The sequence below is a fragment of the Panicum virgatum genome, chromosome 9K (genome assembly GCF_016808335.1).
Source record: "Panicum virgatum strain AP13 chromosome 9K, P.virgatum_v5, whole genome shotgun sequence".
Taxonomy (NCBI): Eukaryota; Viridiplantae; Streptophyta; class Magnoliopsida; order Poales; family Poaceae; genus Panicum; species Panicum virgatum.
Window position 1 is genome coordinate 5,245,786 of NC_053144.1, and position 21,022 is coordinate 5,266,807.

The 21,022-nt window shown below is 48.7% G+C and overlaps 1 protein-coding gene across 2 annotated transcripts in view; it reads right to left on the reverse strand.

Annotated features, from left to right (window-relative positions):
• LOC120649584 (protein DETOXIFICATION 12-like) overlaps positions 1–16,411 on the reverse strand; it is a 28,475-nt gene extending 12,064 nt beyond the window's left edge. Inside the window, exon 1 of one of the 2 annotated variants that reach the window (XM_039926425.1) lies at positions 16,074–16,411. In XM_039926425.1, the coding sequence (XP_039782359.1) occupies positions 16,074–16,394 (321 nt within the window). In that variant the 5' untranslated portion in view covers positions 16,395–16,411. The remainder of the gene's footprint in view (positions 1–16,073) is intronic. The other variant, XM_039926422.1, reaches the window with a different exon arrangement.
• Positions 16,412–21,022: the final 4,611 nt, after the last annotated feature.

Genomic DNA, 21,022 nt, shown 5'->3' on the forward strand with positions numbered 1-21,022 from the left:
CCGCGCCCGGTTCTCTTTCTCTCTCGCATCCTTGTCCTTCCTTTTCCTCTCTTGGCGCCACTTCTCCGCGTCCTTCCGCTCCTTCTTCCTCTCCGCGAATTTGCGGTTCGCGGCTCGGACTTCTGGGAGCGGAGGGTCCGAGGTGTACCCCTGGCCACGCACCCCCTGCAAACAGGGCTCGGATTAGGAAAGGAAAAACAATGTCTTTGCCGAGGGCTGGGAACGAGACTTACCACGTTGATGTACCCCGCGTCGGGGCGCATCGTGACCCTCCAATAGTCCGCGAGGTTGTTCGGGGGCTGGGATACCGCCCGCGCCGCTCGCTGGGCAGCCACCTCGTTGGACAGCAGCTCCTCCATCATCCGGGTACCCTCGAACGGGGCGTTCTCCGTCATTTGGAAAAGAAGAAGCTTCCTCTCCATGAGGGGAAGCACCCTCCGCCGGTGGAAGTTGGCAATGATGATGGCCACGGTCAGCCTCTTGCCTGCCAGACGCTGGAACGTGTTGGTGTACACCTTGAGCCTCGCCTGGTGCTCGAGGGGCGACACCCCGTACCCCCAAGCGTCCAGCTTCTCTGTCAGGACCTTGCCGGTGTATGCCGCGAGCCGACCGTCGTTGTTGAGCAAGTAGAACCACCTTTGGTCCCACTCGCGGTTGTTCGAAGTCATCGTGCAGGGGATGTAGAGGTCCTTCCTCGACCCCCGCAGATGGAGTGTAAGGCCTCCGGTGCGAACGGGCTTCCGCACCCCCTGCGAGATGGACTCGGTGTAGAGTTCACCCTGGAACAGATGCCTCCACAAGTCCCAGTGCTCCTGGACCCCCAGGTAGCCCTCGCAGACGGCGACGAAGACCGCCACCTGCGAAATGGCATTGGGGGCGAAGTGATGCAACTCCACCCCATAGGGATGGCAGAGCGCCCGGATGAAGTGGCTTGGGGGCCTCGGCTCCGCATCTGATCCTGGCGCAATTCACTCCGGGCGCGCGGGATCGGTGATCACCGGCAGGAGTCCAGCGGCGACCAGGGTCTCCAAGTTTGGCGCATCGGCGGTGGACCGGCCCCAGGGCACTGGGTCTTCCATCCTCACAGGCTTCACCATGGCGACAGTGGAGAGGAACGGGGAAGGAGGGGCTCGAACGGGAAGAAGGTGTGCTTGCTATCTCTCTCTCTCTCTCATCTGTTTGCTTGAGAGAAGGCAACGACGAAAGAAGGAAGAAGGCAACGACAAAGGTAAGCCGAACTGCCCCGCCCGTACCTCCCTATTCAACCGCGGCAGGGGGGCGGATTCGCCGCGGTGGTTTCGAATCCACCGCATTCAATGCGGTAGATACCGCTGACGCTGCCAGCTGGGCCCCATGATCGCGAGAACGCACGCGCGTGTGCAGTAATTGCTGCGGGACGGCTCCCGAAGCGGCGCAGGCGCACTATTGATGGCGTCCTATCACCCTGCAGCCGCCCGCGCCGTTCTGTCTGCCAGAGGGCAACGCCTCAAAAGGCGCATCTACCCTACACGGATCAGGCCACGACGCGCATTACTCCATGGCACCGCATGCCGCGCCGAAAATTGTGACGGAATATTCCCCTCCAAGGGATTCGTTACTACCAAAGGAATGGCTATTCCGAGCCCTACGGATCAGGGGTTCGAAGGCTGACCCGCCGAGGGATCGAAATAGCCACCCTAGATCAACAGAGTCAGGGGCAACCCGGGCATGCTCATACAAAGCCTAAGCCTCGAACACGGAGTTCGAGATGCCCAATGTTGTGTTCGAGGCCGGACAGAGGCGGCTAGTATGAGTGATCCCATCGAGGGAGAGCATTGAGCCCTCGGACCCAATCGAACGGGTCCGAGACCTGCCTAGCGAACCTCTGCGAGCGCTTTATGGAACGTGTCTCCGGACCACGAGCCGACCCTCATCAAACTGGGCACGGACGTTTACTCGAACTACCCGCTAACAGCTCACCAAAACATCCATGACTCGCGGCCCGGGCATGGGTAGCATGGATCCCTTCACCCCTCCTCCTTGCGGAAAGGCAGACCGAGGGTCGTAACAGTAAGACGAGGGTTCCCCAGATCGCCCTCACACGGGCTAGGGCTCGGGGGCTTCTCGCACGCCTCGGCAAAAGCCGAACCCTCGAATATGCCGGCCACCTGTTGGCGCTCCTTAAGTATCCATTTTATCCCCTGTTTAACTTTGATAATGGCATGCATTTAATATCAAAATCACTAACCATCCTAACCTCGGCCCAATTATTGGTCGTTTTCGCGTTTGCACATATATTTTGGAGGTACTTTATTTTTGCAGGGTTTTGACCAATTTTGGAGCATGAAATGACGAGGCCCACGATCACGCGATGACACGAAGAAAGACAAAGGCCAAAGCCCGAATAAGGGACCGAAGGCCATGATGATTAGAGGCCCGTTCGTGCACATCCACCCTCCAATGAAGCCCAAAGGACAAAGCCCACAAGATAAGATCAAGATACTTTGGGGCTAAGCAAAGCAAAGAGAGATTTAAGGAAGGATTTTCCATCCTATCCTTTTGCTTGAAGAAATCTCGAAGATAACGACATCTAATGGGGTGCAATCGTGAAAGGCATAAACTCTAGAAGACTCCAGGAGACTTGGGGAGAAAGGAGGACATGAGGCGGCAAAGAAATGGGCCAGGCCGGCCGGCTTGGGTCCATTGGGCCGGCTGGCCTCGCCCCTTTTTGAGGCAGTTCGGCCTCCATTTTGACCTAGGGTTTCCTGAGCCTATTTAAAGACCCCTCCCCAAGGTTCACGCAGAGATCAATTGGGGAGACGACACCAAGGAGCAGAGAAGATAGAGGGACACCTCTCGGAGAGCCGAGGGTCGTGCTAGTTGTCTAGGGTTTGCCCTAGCCGATGTGGGAACCTTGCAAGGAAGACCACATCGGAGTTCTGGAGCTAGGATCATCAAGATCAAGGTAGGGCCCTGGTTGTGATCTTGTGATGTACAATCATTCATGGTGAAGTTATTTGTGATTCCGAATGTTTAGCGACCATGTTCTCTCTTTTGATTTCGTTCTTTTCTTTGGGTTTGCTTCATCCTAGATCTATTATTGAGATAGATCGCTTAGCGTCATCTTGTAGTCATGGTGGCTAGAGGTTCATGGCGGAACTACCAAAGGGGGTTCGACTTGCTTCAGGGTACTTTTGTCGAAAGGGGTGGCATCGTGACAGGGTGTTGCCACTGAGTAGGTGGGGTATCGAGGGATCGGATTGGAGATTTTGAGTTTAAAGATGCTTTTCATTGAGATTCACATCTATCTTACTTCACTACATCTAGTTGGGACTACAACATATGCATGATCTAGGTGATCTAGATTGGTTATCTCTAACTTTCTTTTGCTACCTTCGGTGTTTGTCGTTTTTAATAGATTAGATTCGTCTTTCACCATCTCAACACAAATGAATCTCTATGCTAGTAGATTGTTTCTTGTATCTTTGGTTCCGTGGATTGATAAATCTTGGGGGAATACTCTAAGGGAAAATCTACACGAACCGTGCGCTTGCGGTATACAAATCGGGGGCGCTAAGGAGCGTCAACAAGCTTTTCTAGCGCCGTTGCCGGGGAACCATCGATTTAAGATCTAATCTTACTTGCATTTGTAAATATTTCTTTTTCTTGATTTTTCTTTTCGACATTTTTAGATCTCTAATTTTTCTGAGCTAACTAAAAAAACGGATCTATTCCACGAAAATCAATCTAATCTAGAGTTTGCTTTATTTTTCTTTTATGTTTTAGATCTTGTATATTCATCTTTTAGATCTCGTATATATTTTTCTTTTCACTAACCCCTAACAGGAGATGGACGGGAGCCTCTCCAACAAACCCGAAAATTTTGTGGATGATCCAGAAAAAATTTACAGGCAAAGGAGACGAGAAGCACGATCAAGAAAGCCGGAACTAGTAGATCCAAAAGTTGAAGCCGACGGTTCATCGTCTTCACCTCAAGCAACTCCACCAACAAGTCCAAAGGAGGCGCCACTTCACCAAGGGATGGCACTACCGGAGCAGGAGCGTACGATCGGAGAGCTATGCACTCCGGACATTCGGGACTTGCCGATCCAAAATCTCGACAACATCGGAGTTCCGTTCGAGATCAAGACTTCAATGATAAGGATGGTGCAAAGCTCGCCCTTCACTGGAAAAGAAGACGCTAATCTACATCTTCAAGCGTTCCTCCAACTATGCCGCACCTTCGACATGCAAGGGATGACTCAAGATCAAATAAGAGCGAGGCTCTTTCCGTTCTCTCTACTTGGGAGAGCGTTGCAATGGTTTCATTCTCTACCACCGCGCACGGTGCAAAATTGGGAGTCCTTGATAAAAGAGTTCAAGATGGAGTTCTACTCGACGGGCAAGACCCAGATTCTGCGCAACAAGATTGCAACATTCGCGCAAGCCCCGACGGAGACTATTGCGGAAGCCTATGAGCGCTTCAACGACTACATCCGCGCCGTACCTCATCACAAGTTCTCAAGGGAGGATGTGTTCCAGAAGTTCTATCAAGGCCTCACTACTGCATCAAGGGGGATCATTGATGCATCGGCCGGAGGTTCTATCATTGAGTTCACGCCTACTCAAGTTTTCAAGCTATTCAAGAAGGTGGCAGACAATGATGCATGGGCATCATCGGGGCGCCTACAACCAATCCAAGCCGTGGGCGCCGCGAAGAGTGTATTGCAAGTGGAACGTGAAGAAGTGCTAGAAGGGAAGATAGACTCGCTCATGAGAAGGTTGGAGAAGATGGAAGTGGAAAAGAGAGAAGCCCAATCTATCAATTTGAAGGCGGCCGAAGCAAGGTCTACATGTGAAGAATGTGGAGAGTACGGCCATGTCCAAAAGAATTGCCCGGAGGAAGCCAAGATGCTCGACTACATGAAGAAGGGAGAATGGATTCCGCCAACCAATTTTCGCTACGGGCAAGATAGACCCCAATTTAATGCAAGCTCTTCCATTCAAAACTCGGTGCCTCTTCGTATACAATTGAAGGAGTTCATGGAGGAGAAATGCAAGATCAACAAGGACACTGTCACCAAGTTCAAGGCTATGGACAAGATCTTGGAGAACATTGATGGCAAGGTGACGGAGGTCGGGAGCGCTAACCTTCAAGTACTCAACATGATGAAGATGCTAGAAATGCAAGTAGCCCAGCTCACCGGACGCCTATCTAGCAACGAAGGAAAATTGCCCAGGCAACCTCAAAGTCCGGAGACGGCAAAGACAATTCAATCTCGCTCGGGAAAGGAGACTGAAGAACCCGAACATGTGGTGGGAGCAAGGAAGCCTAAGCCAAGAGTTGAAGTGGAGACCATCATCAAGGAGAAGGCACCTACTCCTATGCCAGAGATAGTCACCGAAGAGCCGGAGTTTGAGCTAGATGATATAGACACCAAGATTCTACCGCCAAGGCCACGATACCGCAAAGGTAAACATGAAGATGAGCAATTCAACAAATTTGTTGACATGGTACGCAGGTTGAGCATCAATATGCCGCTCTTGGACGCTCTACAAGTTCCGATGTATTCTCGCTACTTCAAAGACATCATGGGAAACAAGCGCGAGATACCGCCAAGCACTGTCAAGCTAACCGAGAAATGTAGCGCGGCAATCGCTAATGAAGCTCCTGAAAAGAAGAGGGACCCCGGATGTCCTACCATCCCGTGTTCCATTGGATCTCTTATGTTCGAAAGAGCACTTTGTGATCTCGGTGCAAGTGTGAGCGTCATGCCAAAGAATGTGTTCGAGAAGCTACGCTTACCGGAGCCGGAGCCCACCGCCATGTGCCTAGAGTTAGCAGACAATTCCGTTCGCTATCCTTTGGGAATCGCCGAAGACGTGCCCGTGAAGATTGGAGAACACTTAGTCCCCGTTGACTTTGTGATTCTCGATATGGGAGAAGGGAGCAAGGCGCCTCCCATACTTGGGAGGCCTTTCCTCAAGACAGCAAGGGCAAACATCGACGTTGGCAAGGGGGAGATAAAGTTCGACATCAATGGCACCACAAGCGAATTCAAGTTTCGTCCACGCCTCGAGGTATGCAACATGATCAATGTCAAATATGTTCCGCCTCACCGCCGTGTCACAGAGGAGAAGTCAAAGAAAGAAGAGGAGCCGAACAAGAAGGAAGCGAAGAAGGAGATAGAAGTCGTCGCGTCCATCGCGACAACGAAGATCGCTGCGCCCGTCAAGAAGAAAGCTAAAAGCCCGTCTGTGAAAACCAAAAAGACGACTAACCTAGAAGACAAACCCGCACCATGGATTGTGCGGAAGTGGGTACCCAAGACTGCAGCGCCATCACCGAGCGTTGGTCCGAAGTGAAGAAGAAGAAAGTCTAGCTATAGACTATAAACGAAGCGCTTTGCGGGAGGCAACCCGTTCGTCGAGTCAAGAATAAAGCTGCCGGGAGTTCAACCCGTTCGTCGAGTCAAGAATAAGCTGCCGGGAGGACAACCTGCGAAAGGTTTAGGTAAGTGAGTCAAGAATTTTACTACGCAAGGACATGACATACTTTTGAACAATTGGTCATTCGGTCGAACAATTTGATTTGGATTTTATTCGCTTGGTCATTTCAATGTTGTTTCTTATTTTAAACCAATGACATGACCATCCTATGATTTATTTGCCTCTTCTTGAGAAAGCCACATCCAAAATTCCATACCCATTTTTGGCGACCGTCCTGTCCATGACGGTCGGACCAAGTTGAGATAAAACACACGAGTAGAGCCGCGCTATGTTTATATTATTTAAATTCTTGATGCGTATGTTCGCACAAACATAGAGAGAATTTTCAGTTTCATTACCATAGGACTAGAATTTTCCTAACCTTAATTATTCTCTTTTTCAACATCTCTCTCTCATTTCGGCAAAAATTAGAACCTAAACCCAAGACCCACGGTTGAATTCGAGATTGTTTGCTATCAATTCATGAAAGTGAACGGTTCCGGTGCAACCAAAATTAATGTAGTCTGGAAATATTTTTCGACTTACAAATGTAAAGATGTTTCAATTCCCCTCTGATTAATCATTTAAACTCATTGCATGCTTTGAGTCAATTCTGAAATTTCGAAGTTAGAGGAGGATTAAACATCTAAGCATGATTTGGAAAGGGTTTATGTGCTTGATTAACATCTATTGATCAAAATGAGTTCATGGGAAGAAATTGTGCTCTCTACCTACCACCACATACAAATAATCCAAAGGAGGGAGCAGCCATGCATGGGAAGGACATGTGATTTTCAGCAAAGATGGCACCATGTGATGAATGATTAAGCATGGGACAAGGTGAATGACACAAAGTGAAGAAATAATGTTGCAAGTGGACATCAAAGGAAAAGAAGGAGTGGTTCACAGGATTTGGACGGTGCAAAGCATGAAAGATGTACTGGACAGAAGCAAATAATTGCACCAGGAAGCCACCAGAGAAAGATGAAGTGAAGGAGGGCCAGGAATGCCCTAGGCAGGCCGGCCTGGCCCCTTTTTAAGAGCTCTAGTGCTCCCCTTTGACAGGTACGCTCCTCATTCAATTTATTGCTTATGTTCTTCAAGTTCTTCACCCAGAAACATCAGTTAGAGCCCTGAAAAATTCGTCCACCAAAATCTACTCCAAAAATCTCCGAAAATTCGCCACAAATCCTAGTTTGCTCCACTCTTCGATATATTATTCTCCCGCCGGCAAGAAACCCCCGGTGTGTTTGTTTTTGTGTGTGTGCAGCAAGCAGTCACCATGAGTGGCATCATGAGGTTCATCACCAGGAGGAGAAGGACGCGTTCATCAACATCCGACGCATCGACAAGTTCTTCGCGGAGGCACTCGATCTCCGAGTCTCCGTGGAGCATGGAGGAAGACAACCACGCACCGAGGAGCGACATGTTGCTCCTTGGTGGGATGAGAGACCCGAGAAGCTCCTCCATGAGATTCACCGAAAGGATGCCACCTCCTCCATGGCGTTCGACAAGGTCATCCGCACAACCACCATACAAGCCCAAGAATTCAGAATATGGGTTTATTATCTTGTCGAAGGAAGAAGAAGAAATGCTCAAGTTCATGAAGAGAAGGCTGCGAGCAAATTATGATTTTGATGATGAAGCATTAGAGAAGTTGGAATTTAATCATGACATCTATCAACTCTTGGAGAACATCGGTTGGAAGTTATTTTCCGACGGTGTCACGGTAGACATGCAAGAAGACGTGGCTTTGGAGATGTTCATGACATTGGAGAAAACAACGGAAGTGGTGGATGATGAAGAAGTTCCATGTCTGAAATTTCGGCTTAAGAATGAAGAAAAAGTCATCACCTATGGAGAAATAGGGAGTTTGCTCGGATTCAAAAGTAATGCATATGAAATGGTGCAAGTTAAAGATGGAGAGCTTGATGAATTTTGGACAAATATAGCAAAAGATGTCAACCGCCAAAAGAAGAATATCAGTAATGTGACCCTCCAAATATGCCACTCTTGGTTGAGCAAAAGAATTCTCGGAAGGATGAGAGAATCGATGGTCACCGACCAAGAATTAAATTAGATGTATGCTGCATTGGTGAAGAAGCAAGTGATTGATCCCGCCTACATCATGGTTGAAAGGTGGATTTGTGAAGCATCATCCGGTACGGAGAGAAGTTGGTTCGGGGTGTTATTTCACAATGATAGCCCGAGCCATGAATCCGGGGTTATGAGTGATTCAAAAATATTATGTCCCGGGAAGAGATATTGGGATTGAACATTTGAGGCAAGGCCATTATATTGGAGGGGATGAAAAGAAGGGATTCACTATTTCTGAGATGGATATTTTCCACCCCGATCAAATGCTGAAATTATGCGCAAGAGGGAGGACTGATTGGCGAGTTGAAATTATTGGAAAAAAAGTGAAGAAATCAAAAAGAGGAAGGTTAATTGAAGGAACATCGGCATCGGCACAACAAGAAAACTTGGAAGTAGACCTTCCACCGCTAAGTTCCGCTTATTGGAGGAATGAATTTCAAGATGCATCAAGTGAACAAGGATACCCGCAAGGATGGACGAGTCAATGGGAAGGGAACCAAGATCAAGCATGGGGGCATGCTGTGGCGGCGCCCCCACCATTTAGCAACTACGGCTACCCACCCCCATCATACCAAGGAGAGATGCCCGACCCGTCATTTGGAGCACAATTTTTTGACCTCCCTCAACCGGAACAAGGAATGAGAATCATGGGTGCCTATACAAGAAGAAACATGGAAGACATAGACGCCATCCGGAGGCACACAAGCCAACTAGAAGATGGAACCGCGGGAATTGTATATCAAATGGGACTTGTAGGCCTGGCGCCACCGGAACAATTTAATGGAGGAGCATTTCAGCAGTATTATTACCAAGGATACAACGCAAGAGCCAATCAAGGAGAGTGATCGACGACAAGACCATGAATAAAGTGCTCGCACGTGTGGTTTAGATTTTTCTATTTCTTTTCATTTATTTTTAGCATGTGTGCAAGCTTGTGTGTGCGTAGCAATTTTCTATTTTATTTATTTTTCAGCATGTGTGCAATTTGCTTTCTTTTGTTTTCATCACCATGATAAATAAATGCATCACCCATGCTTTAAAGTTATGGTTAGTAATGATGATAGAAAGTTTATGCCATGATAAAATATGATGATCGTTGCCGCCTTGTCTACTTTCTTGTGCTTAGTTTATGCATGATTAAACTAATGCTCTCTAACATGATCTGAAAATTAATTAAATACCGGCTAATTCAATTGTGGAGGTTATGATAAATTAAGACCATATCTTTTATTCTTGCTCTCTTACTTAAGCTTGTCAAGGAAAATTTAATTTGGATTTAATTTTGAGCTAACCTTGTCAATGATACCTTTTGCAATTGTTCTACCCTTCTACAAGCCTAAATGATATATCATAACAACCATAGAGCAAGAATTATTTTCAGGTGAATTAATTCAGGATTTATCTTCTTTGGTACGAGACTAAGAAGCTGACCATTCCGTATTTTTGCGTACCTCTCTTTTGCTAGCCATTCTATCCATGCATTGTGAGTTTCTATACCGGGAACATCGCAAACCTCGCTGGATATCCACCCTTAACCAAAAATATCTTTTTTGTGAAACACCTCCTTGACCACAACCTATATATTGAGTATATATTTTTATTTCGACGGCAAAACAGTGGAATCAAGAGCAAAATTCAGTAAAACATAAGCTTGGGAAGCATCAAAGAGTTCGCAGAAGAAAAATCCGAAGAAGTGGAGGCCTACAGGCAGTAGGCCTGCCGGCCTGCCCCTTTTCCTCCTCTGTTGGCTTCAATCTTTCACGAGGAGATGCTCCCTTGAATTCCAAAGTTAAGTCCAGAGAATTGATAAAGGTTTTGAGCACTCACTCCATCAAGTTATCATCACTTCATTGCTTGAGGACAAGCAAATGTTCAAGCATGGGGAGGGGTGGTGGAGTAAGTGCATTGTGTTGCCAACGGTTCTGAGGAGCAAAAAGAAAAAAAGAAAGAAAAAACAAAAAAAGGAGAGAAAAAAAGAAAAAAATGAATGATGATGAAAAGCTCCTCGGTTCCTTTAGCTTCATTAAACTCCAGGTACTTTGAAGATTATTCTATACTCAATTATTCCAACCATGTGCAATCCGATAACAAGGACTTTAGTTGTGCCTTGGGATCAACCGTTGCCATTTGCACATGTCCACCATCTAAAGTGTGTGTTCCATTCTCTCCCTCTCCATAAAGAAATTATTTTCCAATGGTCTTTTTGATGAGTCTCGGTAAATCCATAAGAAGTATTTCTTGTTTTGATAATATCTTAATTATAATATCTTTTGTTAGGACTAACCTTTCTAGAGCTCCAGATAAAGCCTCACACATACATATGAGAGAAAGAAAGGAGAAAGTTCTAGCAAGTTTGAGAGACAAGATGAGATGAGAGTTTCCATGAACAAATTGCAATGAGGTTTAAATTATTGATCTTGGTTTAGCATTACTTATGGAACTTACTTTCTTCTGAGACTTGTTTAATTTTGAGAGCATGTGCTTAATAATTGTGGGGAAGCATTTAACTTGTATCTACCTTCCACATTGAAAAATCTGGTTACAACTTGAACTATTAACTGCAAAATATTTTGGGAGCATTGTGTTTTCTCGTGTATGATCAAGTGCAGGGATTGGACACTGAAAGGCAACGCTGATTTTTATCAAAGACTTACTCGAGGATGAGCAAGGTTTAAGCATGGAGGGAATGTTGGCGCTCCTTAAGTATCTATTTTATCCCCTGTTTAACTTTGATAATGGCATGAATTTAATATCAAAATCACTAACCATCCTAACCTCGGCCCAATTATTGGTCGTTTTCGCGTTTGCACATATATTTTGGAGGTACTTCGGTTTTGCAGGTTTTTGACCAATTTTGGAACATGAAATGACAAGGCCCACGATCACGCGATGACACGAAGAAAGACAAAGGCCAAAGCCTGAATAAAGGACCGAAGGCCATGATGATTAGAGGCCCGTTCGTGCACATCCACCCTCCAATGAAGCCCAAAGGACAAAGTCCACAAGATAAGGTCAAGATACTTCGGGGCTAAGCAAAGCAAAGAGAGATACTTCGGGTTCGACTTGCTTCAGGGTACTTTTGTCGAAAGGGGTGGCGTCGTGACAGGGCGTTGCCACTGAGTAGGTGGGGTATCGAGGGATTGGATTGGAGATTTTGAGTTTAAAGATGTTTTTCATTGAGATTCACATCTATCTTAATTCACTACATCTAGTTGGGACTACAACATATGCATGATCTAGGTGATCTAGATTGGTTATCTCTAACTTTCTCTTGCTACCTTCGGTGTTTGTCGTTTTTAATAGATTAGATTCGTTTTTCACCATCTCAACACAAATGAATCTCTGTGCTAGTAGATTGTTTCTTGTATCTTTGGTTTCGTGGATTGATAAACCTTGGGGGAATACTCTAAGGGAAAAGCTACACGAACTGTGCGCTTGCGGTATACAAATCCGGGGTGCTAAGGAGCGTCAACACCACCGCCCGCGCGGTGAAGTCCTGCGTGTCGGATATGCCCCCTTGCGCGCTCAGTGAGTTGTTTGAATTGGTTCGCAAGGGACAAAGGTCGCCCTACCAGCTGAAAGGAATGCCGATGCCGGCTAACATAATGCCGAGGCCGGCTGAAATGAATGCTGTGTGGCCCTGATACCCCACCAACCATACAAACATTATGTTCACAGCCCTTGGACGAGTGTCTCCACTCCTCCAAGGCCTCGGGGGCCACACCCGCGGGTGCGCTGACGCGCCCCCTCGGAAAAAAACTTCACAAATTCGAGGGACAAAACCCCAAGTAATCAATCAAAAAAGCAAGCCACGCCAAAGGAGTAAAGACTTCATTGCTTTTTGTGAACAGAGGTTACAAAGGATTACCGGCTCGAAGCCGTCAAAAGGTACAAACGCATTGCCACCTATGTGGCAATCTTTTGTCTTGGGGAGGAGCGGCCTCCTATAAAGGAAACCAAGTCCTTGGCCGACATTTTGGCCGGGCTACGAGGAAAGCACGAGAAGCAATCTCCGGACCGCGCAGGTTCGAAGGGATGCCCTTCTCGCAAGCTTTCTTCTGGCTTCTCCTCCACCAAAGACCGTGCGGGGGATCAAGCTGGCAGACAGCACCCTCAACACCATCTCTCCGAGAACAACCTTGTCGCCGACGGGGACGGTTCGAAGAACGGCGATCGAACCTGACGACATCACCACGCCCGAGACGCCTTGCCATCCCTACAGGCTGGGGGACATCACAGAAGCAGACCCACCACGGGCTCGATGTTCTTCTGCTAATCCCACTGAAGCTGAGGGATGGTAAGCACGCCCTCTCTAGCTATCGCCTACCACTCGCAACATTCTTCTAGCCTCAAGACCTAAGAAAACCAAACCTCCCAGTCCGGGGGTCGGCCACGGAAGAGGGGAGGAAACATTACAAAACTTAGGCAAGGCTAGAAGCAAGAGCAGGGAAAGTTGGAGAGGGAAGAGAGTCCCAGGACCCCTATTTATAGCCACATCGGGCGCTAAGCCTTAGCCTATCGCAAGGGCAAGGTTTGGGTCACCCGTGACAGTGCGACACCCCACGAACGAAAGATGCCCTCGGTTACCGTGCCGAGACATGACTGGGCAGGACAAAGCCGAGCCCCCGGACGCTAGGCAGCGCAGCATCGACGCTGGCCGACTACCCTCGAACGACGCGCCGCGATGCGACTAGACGAGGGAGAGCTGAGACCCTACGCGCCAGATAGCACAATGCCAGCGCTGGTCGGAAAACCAGCGAGCGCCATCATGGCGCTGGCCCCCGGAATGTTTTTTCTGCAAGCGCACTACCCCAACGCGCGAGTCGTCACATCACGCAGGCAGGCGCTCAGACGCGCCCAGCGGAAGCGCCGTGCCAATCGATCACATCAAGGAGTAAAATCGCCAAAATCACCCTCTGGCAGAGTCTCTGATTCGACCAAAGGCTCGGGGGGCTACTGTCGGGTACCATGATTATGGGGCACCCAAACCCGGGACTAAGATACCCTCAACAAGCGCAAAGCAAGATTAGACACCTGGCCCGAATCCTTCTCTAAAGCGGCGCCGACGTCTAGACTCGGATGCCCAGTGCCTCTTCGGAGGCGGGAAGCCCAAGTACACACTCGGCTCATGACCCAGCACCACGGTACGGCCCCACTGAGGCCTCGCTAGCCGTGGCGCAATCTCCGCCTCGCTCGAGGGCTCCCTGCCAAGACCCCTCGGCACGCAGGCAATCTCCGTCTCGCTCGAGGCTCCCCCAGCCGAGCCCTCCGTGGACCCTCGACACGGGCGCAATCTCCGCGGCTGCGGCCCAACCACCTGACGGGTCGGAACACATTTACTCGCCAACCACTGCACAGCATGGGGTGGGAGTCATATGGTGTCAGTCGGCGTCAGCTGGCGTCGGCCTCCATGCCACACAACAGACGTGACCGGCGTCTCCTCAACTTGCGCCCGCCACTGTGCTGTTATTCCCTGCGCGGGGTAGGTCTGCGGCGTTCTGTGCGGACTTGCCTGACACCTCCCACCACTGTGCCGTCTACTCTTGTACTTTTCTCCTCTCTGCAGGACCCTCGGCCAGCATGGGCAACAACCCTCAGACACCGTACGATCCTTGACCAGGGCAAGACTGTGGACAGCAACACCCTCGGTGCCCTACCTCATCCGACGTAAGGCTCCGTGCACCGCTACAGCCATCACCACGCCGCCGACTGGTGCTACAGGATGTAGGCACGCTCTGAGCACAGTCAAAGGGCTCGCAAGGACGACGACCATGCCCGACGCCCTGCTCCACGACGCCCAGTAACAGGGAAGACCAACTGTTCTCCCCATCACTGGGGGGAGAAGAGTAATCTCGTAGATATCCGACATATGTAATCTTCCCCTCCTTGGACTATAAAAGGAGGAGGAAGGTGTCCGCACATGGGGACGGACGAATAACAACGACAAGAACGCACGTACTCATTCCACTGATATTGGCACTTGCCTTAATCACCCCTAGCACATCCAGGGAATTGGGAGCTCCTCTCCCTCTCTCGCTCAAGCTTGTATCCCCTACAAGCACATGGTGCAAGTAATACAGTGGCTCCCTTTCTGCTGGACGTACGGCCTCTTTGGCCGGAACTAGAATAAACCCGGTGTCATTGTATTTCTCTTGCATCAACCATCTGGAGACAGAAACGCGCAGCACATTTACTAGTTGGTGCTAGACCGCGAGGTCGGACACCGACAATATATGAGTACATTACTCATCAGTTAGCTGAGCTCCAACAACTTTTGACGAAACTATGGGCTCCAACCTCGATATGGGTGCGTGGTTGTATTTTCTAAATTTATTTAAAGAAATGGCGTGCTTGTTGATATGGAGGTGTCCGTAGTGACTTCTTAAGATATATGAGTTCAGTTCTTAATAGTGTTTATACAAGTAGAGTGTGCGTGTATGTATTCTTCAAAGTGAGTGTATGCATTGGTTAAAAAAATAACCAAGACGTTGACGTGGTCACTTGGCATCAATGGGACTAATTTTACTACCTTCTGGCAAATGGGTAGAGCATGCCAAACATTATGTTACGAAAATGCTGGTTACATCAAAATGAAATCCCTCCTGGCAAGTAGTTTCTTTGCACGCATTGGATGAAGAAACGAGCAAACTACAAACATTGTAGCCAGTACTCCATCCTCTGGCTGTGAGACCAGCTAATCACTTTTATAAGATTGTAGGGTTACGTTCTTGGTCCAAATCAGTAGGAATGGTACCTATGAATGGCAGTGGAATGTTCCTGAGATAGTCAGCCAATATATATTTTTTAAAAAATATCCTCTATGATTGGTCTCCATCTATCGAATTACTTATTCTTTCTGAACGTCTACACGCAGCCCTGCCTGACTAGGATAAATGTGCCGGTCAAAATGCTGCGTGGATTAAAAGACACCAACAAGCCAACAACCGGAAGGGACTTTTTCTGGACTTGTCTTTAGAACCCTAATCTTCCTCCATCCGTCCACGAATGCGAGGAATTCTAGAATTTTTAGGACAGTTTGGCAAAAAGAGTAAATTCGTATGCACCCATTAATCAAGTAAGGTCATATTTGGCATAGCTTCAGCTTTTTTTGAAACAGCTGGTGAAGCAGTTTTTTCAGTGAAGCAGTTTCTCTGATGAAGTTGAAGCTATTTTGAAAAACATTTGGCAAAATTGCTTCTTCTTGGTGAAGCCGGGTGAAGCCGCGTTTTTTGATTTCACCGTGCCAGTGGAAACACATGGGGTTGCTTTATGGATGACTTCAAGCTTGAAACTAGTTCGAAAAAGACTATTTGGCATAGCTTCATGTGAAGCCACTTCTGAAGCTGTCCCAAAAACTAGCGAAATAGGGCCAAAGTCCTTACGTTGATGTCTACTTTTAGATCCGGCACCTGTACCTGCTGGCAGAATCGAGCTCGCGCGCGGCTCTCTTTTTAAATAAAGAAATTGCAAAACAAAAAAAGGAGAGTAAGGCTCATAATTAGGCTTACGAGGACGCTGAATCCCGAGACGTTGGTGAGCGAGTTGGCGATGGCGGCGCCGGCGAGCGGCACCTCCCCGAGGTGGCCCACCATGACGGTGGAGATGAGCTGCATCATGAGCTGCAGCAGCGCCACCGCGATCATGGGCGCCGCCAGCGCCGCCAGCCGGCCGGCCTCCGCCGTCGCCTCGGCCCACCGTCCTTCCGAGGCGGCGCTGCTACGACGCCACCACCAGAGCTTCCCTCCATGGTCATGAGCCCTCGCCGCCTCCTCCTCCTCCTCCGACTTGCCCCGCGTGTGTGGGAGCAGCGGCGCCTCGGAGGATCCCATCAGTTATTGCGATGGTGTTGTTTGGGGGTGGATGGAATCGTGGAGGCGATCAATGGGCTCATAAGGGTTTATATACAGAGGCCCTGTTTTTGTTTTACATGTAAACGCAATTTTTTTTGAGAATCTTGCTAATTTAAAGTACTAAATGAAGTCTATTTATAAAACTTTTTGCACAGATGGGTTGTAAATCGCGAGACGAATCTAATGATGCTAATTAATCCATGAGTAATCAATAATTAGCGGATGGTTACTGTAGCATCACTATTGCAAATCATGGATTAAGTAGACTCATTAGATTCGTCTCGCGATTTACAGCCCAACTATGCAAAAAGTTTTGTAAATAGACTTCATTTAGTACTTCAAAGTAAGATTCCTTCGCAAAATTTTACGTTTACGGTTTTTTTGTGTTTACGGGGTGGGAACTAAACAGGGCCAGATTAAAGAAATAGGGGAGGGGTTTAGCTGGGGGACGCCGTGCAAAATGGAACACGGAAGCTGCTGAGCTGCTTACCAATTTACACCTCTGCACCGATCGAATAAAGAGAATTTACACCTCTGCACCGATTGACAGGTGCGGAGCTGTAAAGTCTGTCCTACACGGGCTAACCAATTTACTCCCTCCCTTAGTTTAGAAAATTTCAGAAACACATTACTAATTTCAGATACACATTACTAGTAGTGAAAAATAATCTAGAATTAGCTGAGCTACACGGCAATGCATCAAACATTATAACCAGGCGATCAAAATAGTCAGTTCACTTGACATCATTTGGACCAATCTACTATTCCTTGAAAATAGAGCTAAGATGACCTACACTTTGGGATTAACAGTAGCTACAGTTGCCAAAAGTTTATCATGCCAAACATTACTGAAAAAGGCACTATCTATTGCTCACTCGTGTGTTTTGGAGCATCTTGCCACTTGATTCTTTTTCTTCTAAATCAGCGTACAATTACACGTTCCTTTGGTTCAACAGCTTGGCTTCATCTACACGTCCTGCCTCGTTCAAACGGGCCTGCCATCCTAGCCATGGCGTGGACGCGTGGTATAGAGTTTCACTAGGCTTTCGCACTACCGGCGGACGCAGCAGTCACCGCCACCACCACCTCCTGTCATCGCCATGATTTGCCATTGCGAGAATCCAATCTACAAGCTAGTCGATCGCCATCGCGGATCCAAGCGAAGCAGAACAAGATCGACAGAAGACACAACCATGCAACGGTCGAGCGCCCATGATATCGAGGAAGGACCTGCAGTATACCCCAAGAAGAGATGGCTACGTTTTGGTCCAAACCATTAGGATTTAGTCTAAACTTTATTCAAACTGAAGCCCAATAATGGGAATGTTACGACCTAATTTAACCTAGATCGATTCGAATGGGTAGTAGACCGCAGCAACCTCGATTCCCAGAATCGCACTCCCGTCTCTCACCGGGTTCGGCCCCAATAAAATTTCAGTTGACTCTCACGCATGGAGCTACAAAAGGACTGCGACGCGCCCGTCGCCTACGGAGCCTTGGAAGTTCCGGTGATCTCTCGAAGGACGCGATCTTCGTATCTGTGTGTAGTTGTAGATTTGATTGTACACGTGTGGTGTGAGTGTGGTGTGCGTGTATGTAGGGTGGTGCGTGCGTGCGTGTATGAACAGATACTACAGCTGTACTCAGATGAGAGACGTAAAAAAAAAACCACCATGCCCCGTGTTCCTTTTGGCTGGGACACCTAATCCCAGCCAGCACTGACCAGGTCCACGACGACGGGATTAGAAGGAGGTGTGTGTAGACAGATGGTAGGTCTTAATTCCAGACTCGCTGATGGCTTTATTTGGTGTTTGGTAAGTTCCTCAAAACTGAACGCCGCGCCCCGGATTTATCTCATGATCTGGGGAGATTTTGCGGCCCGCACGCTTCGTTTTCCAGCCGGCGGGCTCATGCATATGCTACTCACCAGATCAGGTCGAAGTATGCGTGCCCTTTAGCAAATGCCACACCAAACTGGTCTGGGATTCGGCGCATCCAGGCTACTTTGACTCACCCACGGACGGAAGGGCACGCGTGGAAAACGTGGATGAGGTGGGTTTGGTGTCAGGTCCTGCATTTGCATGCCGTCTTGGTGGTGTCAAGGTTGACTGGCAGACTGATTGGCGATCAGAGCCATGCATGCATGCTCAATATTGTTTATCCAACTTTGTCATCTTTCGCAAACCTATCAAAACCGGCTGCGGCACCTGCACGCATGCGCCAACATTGTTTACCCAACTTTGTGATCTTTCGCAAACCTATCAAACCGCGCGCTAAAAGGCCAAGCCGAGATTTTCTAGAATTATTATTGTTTGTTCCTCTCATATAGCATGTATATATACCGTATAATACACCGGTGAAGAATTTTCAACTGTGCGGCCTGAACTTGTAGCGTTGAAAGGCAATGAATTAAGTCTGAAGTCTGAACTTGTAACAAGTTTTCCAGACGTGAATACGCGATGGTGCCCTAACAGCTCAGGCCCCAGCTTGTGAAATATCACCACGTTGAAGTTTATATTGGAGTGGTAAAAAGCCGGCTGATTTCAGCTTATTTAATAGTATTCCGTGAGAGAAAATAAGTCGTAAGCTGAAATAAGTCTAAAGCGGTAAAAAGCTGGCTGATTTCAGCTTATTTAATAGTATTCCGTGAGAGAAAATAAGTCGTAAGCTGAAATAAGTCTAAAGCAGACAAGCAGAACAGATAGAATTTTTTTTCCGTGTTGCTTATATTCCGTTCCGTGTGGCCGTTGGAACTCTTCAAAAGAAGCTGCAAATGCGGATGTTCATTCTAAGAACGCTTTTCTTTTTCTTTTTTTTTGAAAAAGATGACCGCTTTTCGCTTGTGGCAAATGTAAACTTTAGTTAGTTCTTTTTTCCGTCTATGCATGGCTAAGTTTCACTTTCACCCTTTTACACGAGTAGTAATTGGAGTGGGCACAGTTACACAAACAGTTATGGATTTAAATCAGCACGGCTACGCCCCGACGTCCGATCAGTATTTTTCATCGGATGGTCCACTATACTATTGATAAACAACAGTTGTAACATCAGAAATGGCAATATTAAAAATATGTATATAAATGACTCTATATCTGATTTGAGAATGGAAAATTCCCACTACAACATTAACATCATGTTTAATGCAACATCCACTATGCAACATAAAGAGATAATAATTGCAATATCGGCACTTGTCTCTTAAAACATGTGTTGGAGCATCTGATTGGATGTCCTAATCCTAGCATTAATTACCGTTTTAGTATATAATATGTATAGTTCTTAAAAGTCATGAAAAAGCAGACAGCCAGGGCATATACACACACACGAAATAAATAGGTTGATCTTTTTTTCGAGGAAAATATATACATAGGTTGATCTTGATCATCATTCATCATAAAGGTTATCATGGCTTGGAGCAAAGAAGACAACGAGCAGCTTCGAAGGAGCCAACGACGGTGTCGCCAGTCAGACTGTTGCAGACGCGCCGCTCGGGGCCGCGCATCTCTGCCCGGACGCAGCCTCCTGCCGCTGGCGGAGGACGACGGCGGCCGCCGAGCGCGGCCAGGGGCTCGAACGTCTCCAGGAGGCCGGCGTCGAACCGCAAGTGGTTCCGCCGGAGCGCCTGCTGCGCGACACGAGGATCGGAGCAGGACTCGCGGTGCAAGTAGGAGAAGCAGCCGAGGAGGAGGGTCGGGTCGAAGCCGGCGCGGTGGGCGATGGCGTGGCGGAAGTCCGGGCCGGCGATGGCGCGGCGGATGGGTTTGGAGGCGGCGGCGCAGCGGACGACAGTGGCCACGTCCGAGAGTGCCAGGATCTCGAGGAGCGCGCGGGTCGACCGGGATGGGCGGCGGCGGCGGCAGTTGTTATGTCGCCGCGGGCTTTGTCCCGCCGCCTGATGGGCACTCACGCCGGCGCTTGGCCGTCGCCATGGCCGTCCGTCTCCCGTTCGGTCTGGTCGTCTGCGTGTGCAAAGATTGCTCGGATTTGCTGGTAAGGAGATCGACCCGCACACCGGCACACGCAATCGAGATCCCGGGTTGGATACCACCGGCAGACGCGCGGCCGGGCCAAAGCAGAGCGGGCATCGACCGAGCGCCAGCGAGTTCGCGCACGCAAAAACGGCCACCGTACAATTTCATCCTGCGCGACAATGGAACTTGAGCAGTAGAAAGCTCACGCTGGTGGCGGCGAGGTGCGAGCCGTCGGCCCCACGGACGCTTGCACAGACCAGGAGCTCGCCAGGGTCTTCTCGAAGGAAGCGACGACGAGTCGAAGTTCCCCGCGTCCTCAACCGACGAGCTCGCGGACGTGCTCCACCACGCCGGCCACCACCAGGGCACTGCCTGATGACGAGGACGGCCGATTCCTCCTAGAGCAATCCCTTCCGATCTTTTTTATTTTTAAAGAAACCGCCCTATCTGGACCGTACAACTCCTATCAAACGGTTGTGAAGACCTAGGGGGTGGACGGTATTTCCCCGGGTCGGCGGCATTTGCGAGCCGCTCGGCCGTTGGCTTCGCTTTCCCTCTCCTTCCATCTCCGTCGTGCAAGCAACGTGGACGCCTGTTTCCTGCTCGGAGTTGCGAACCGCAGCAGGCGTCCCCAGA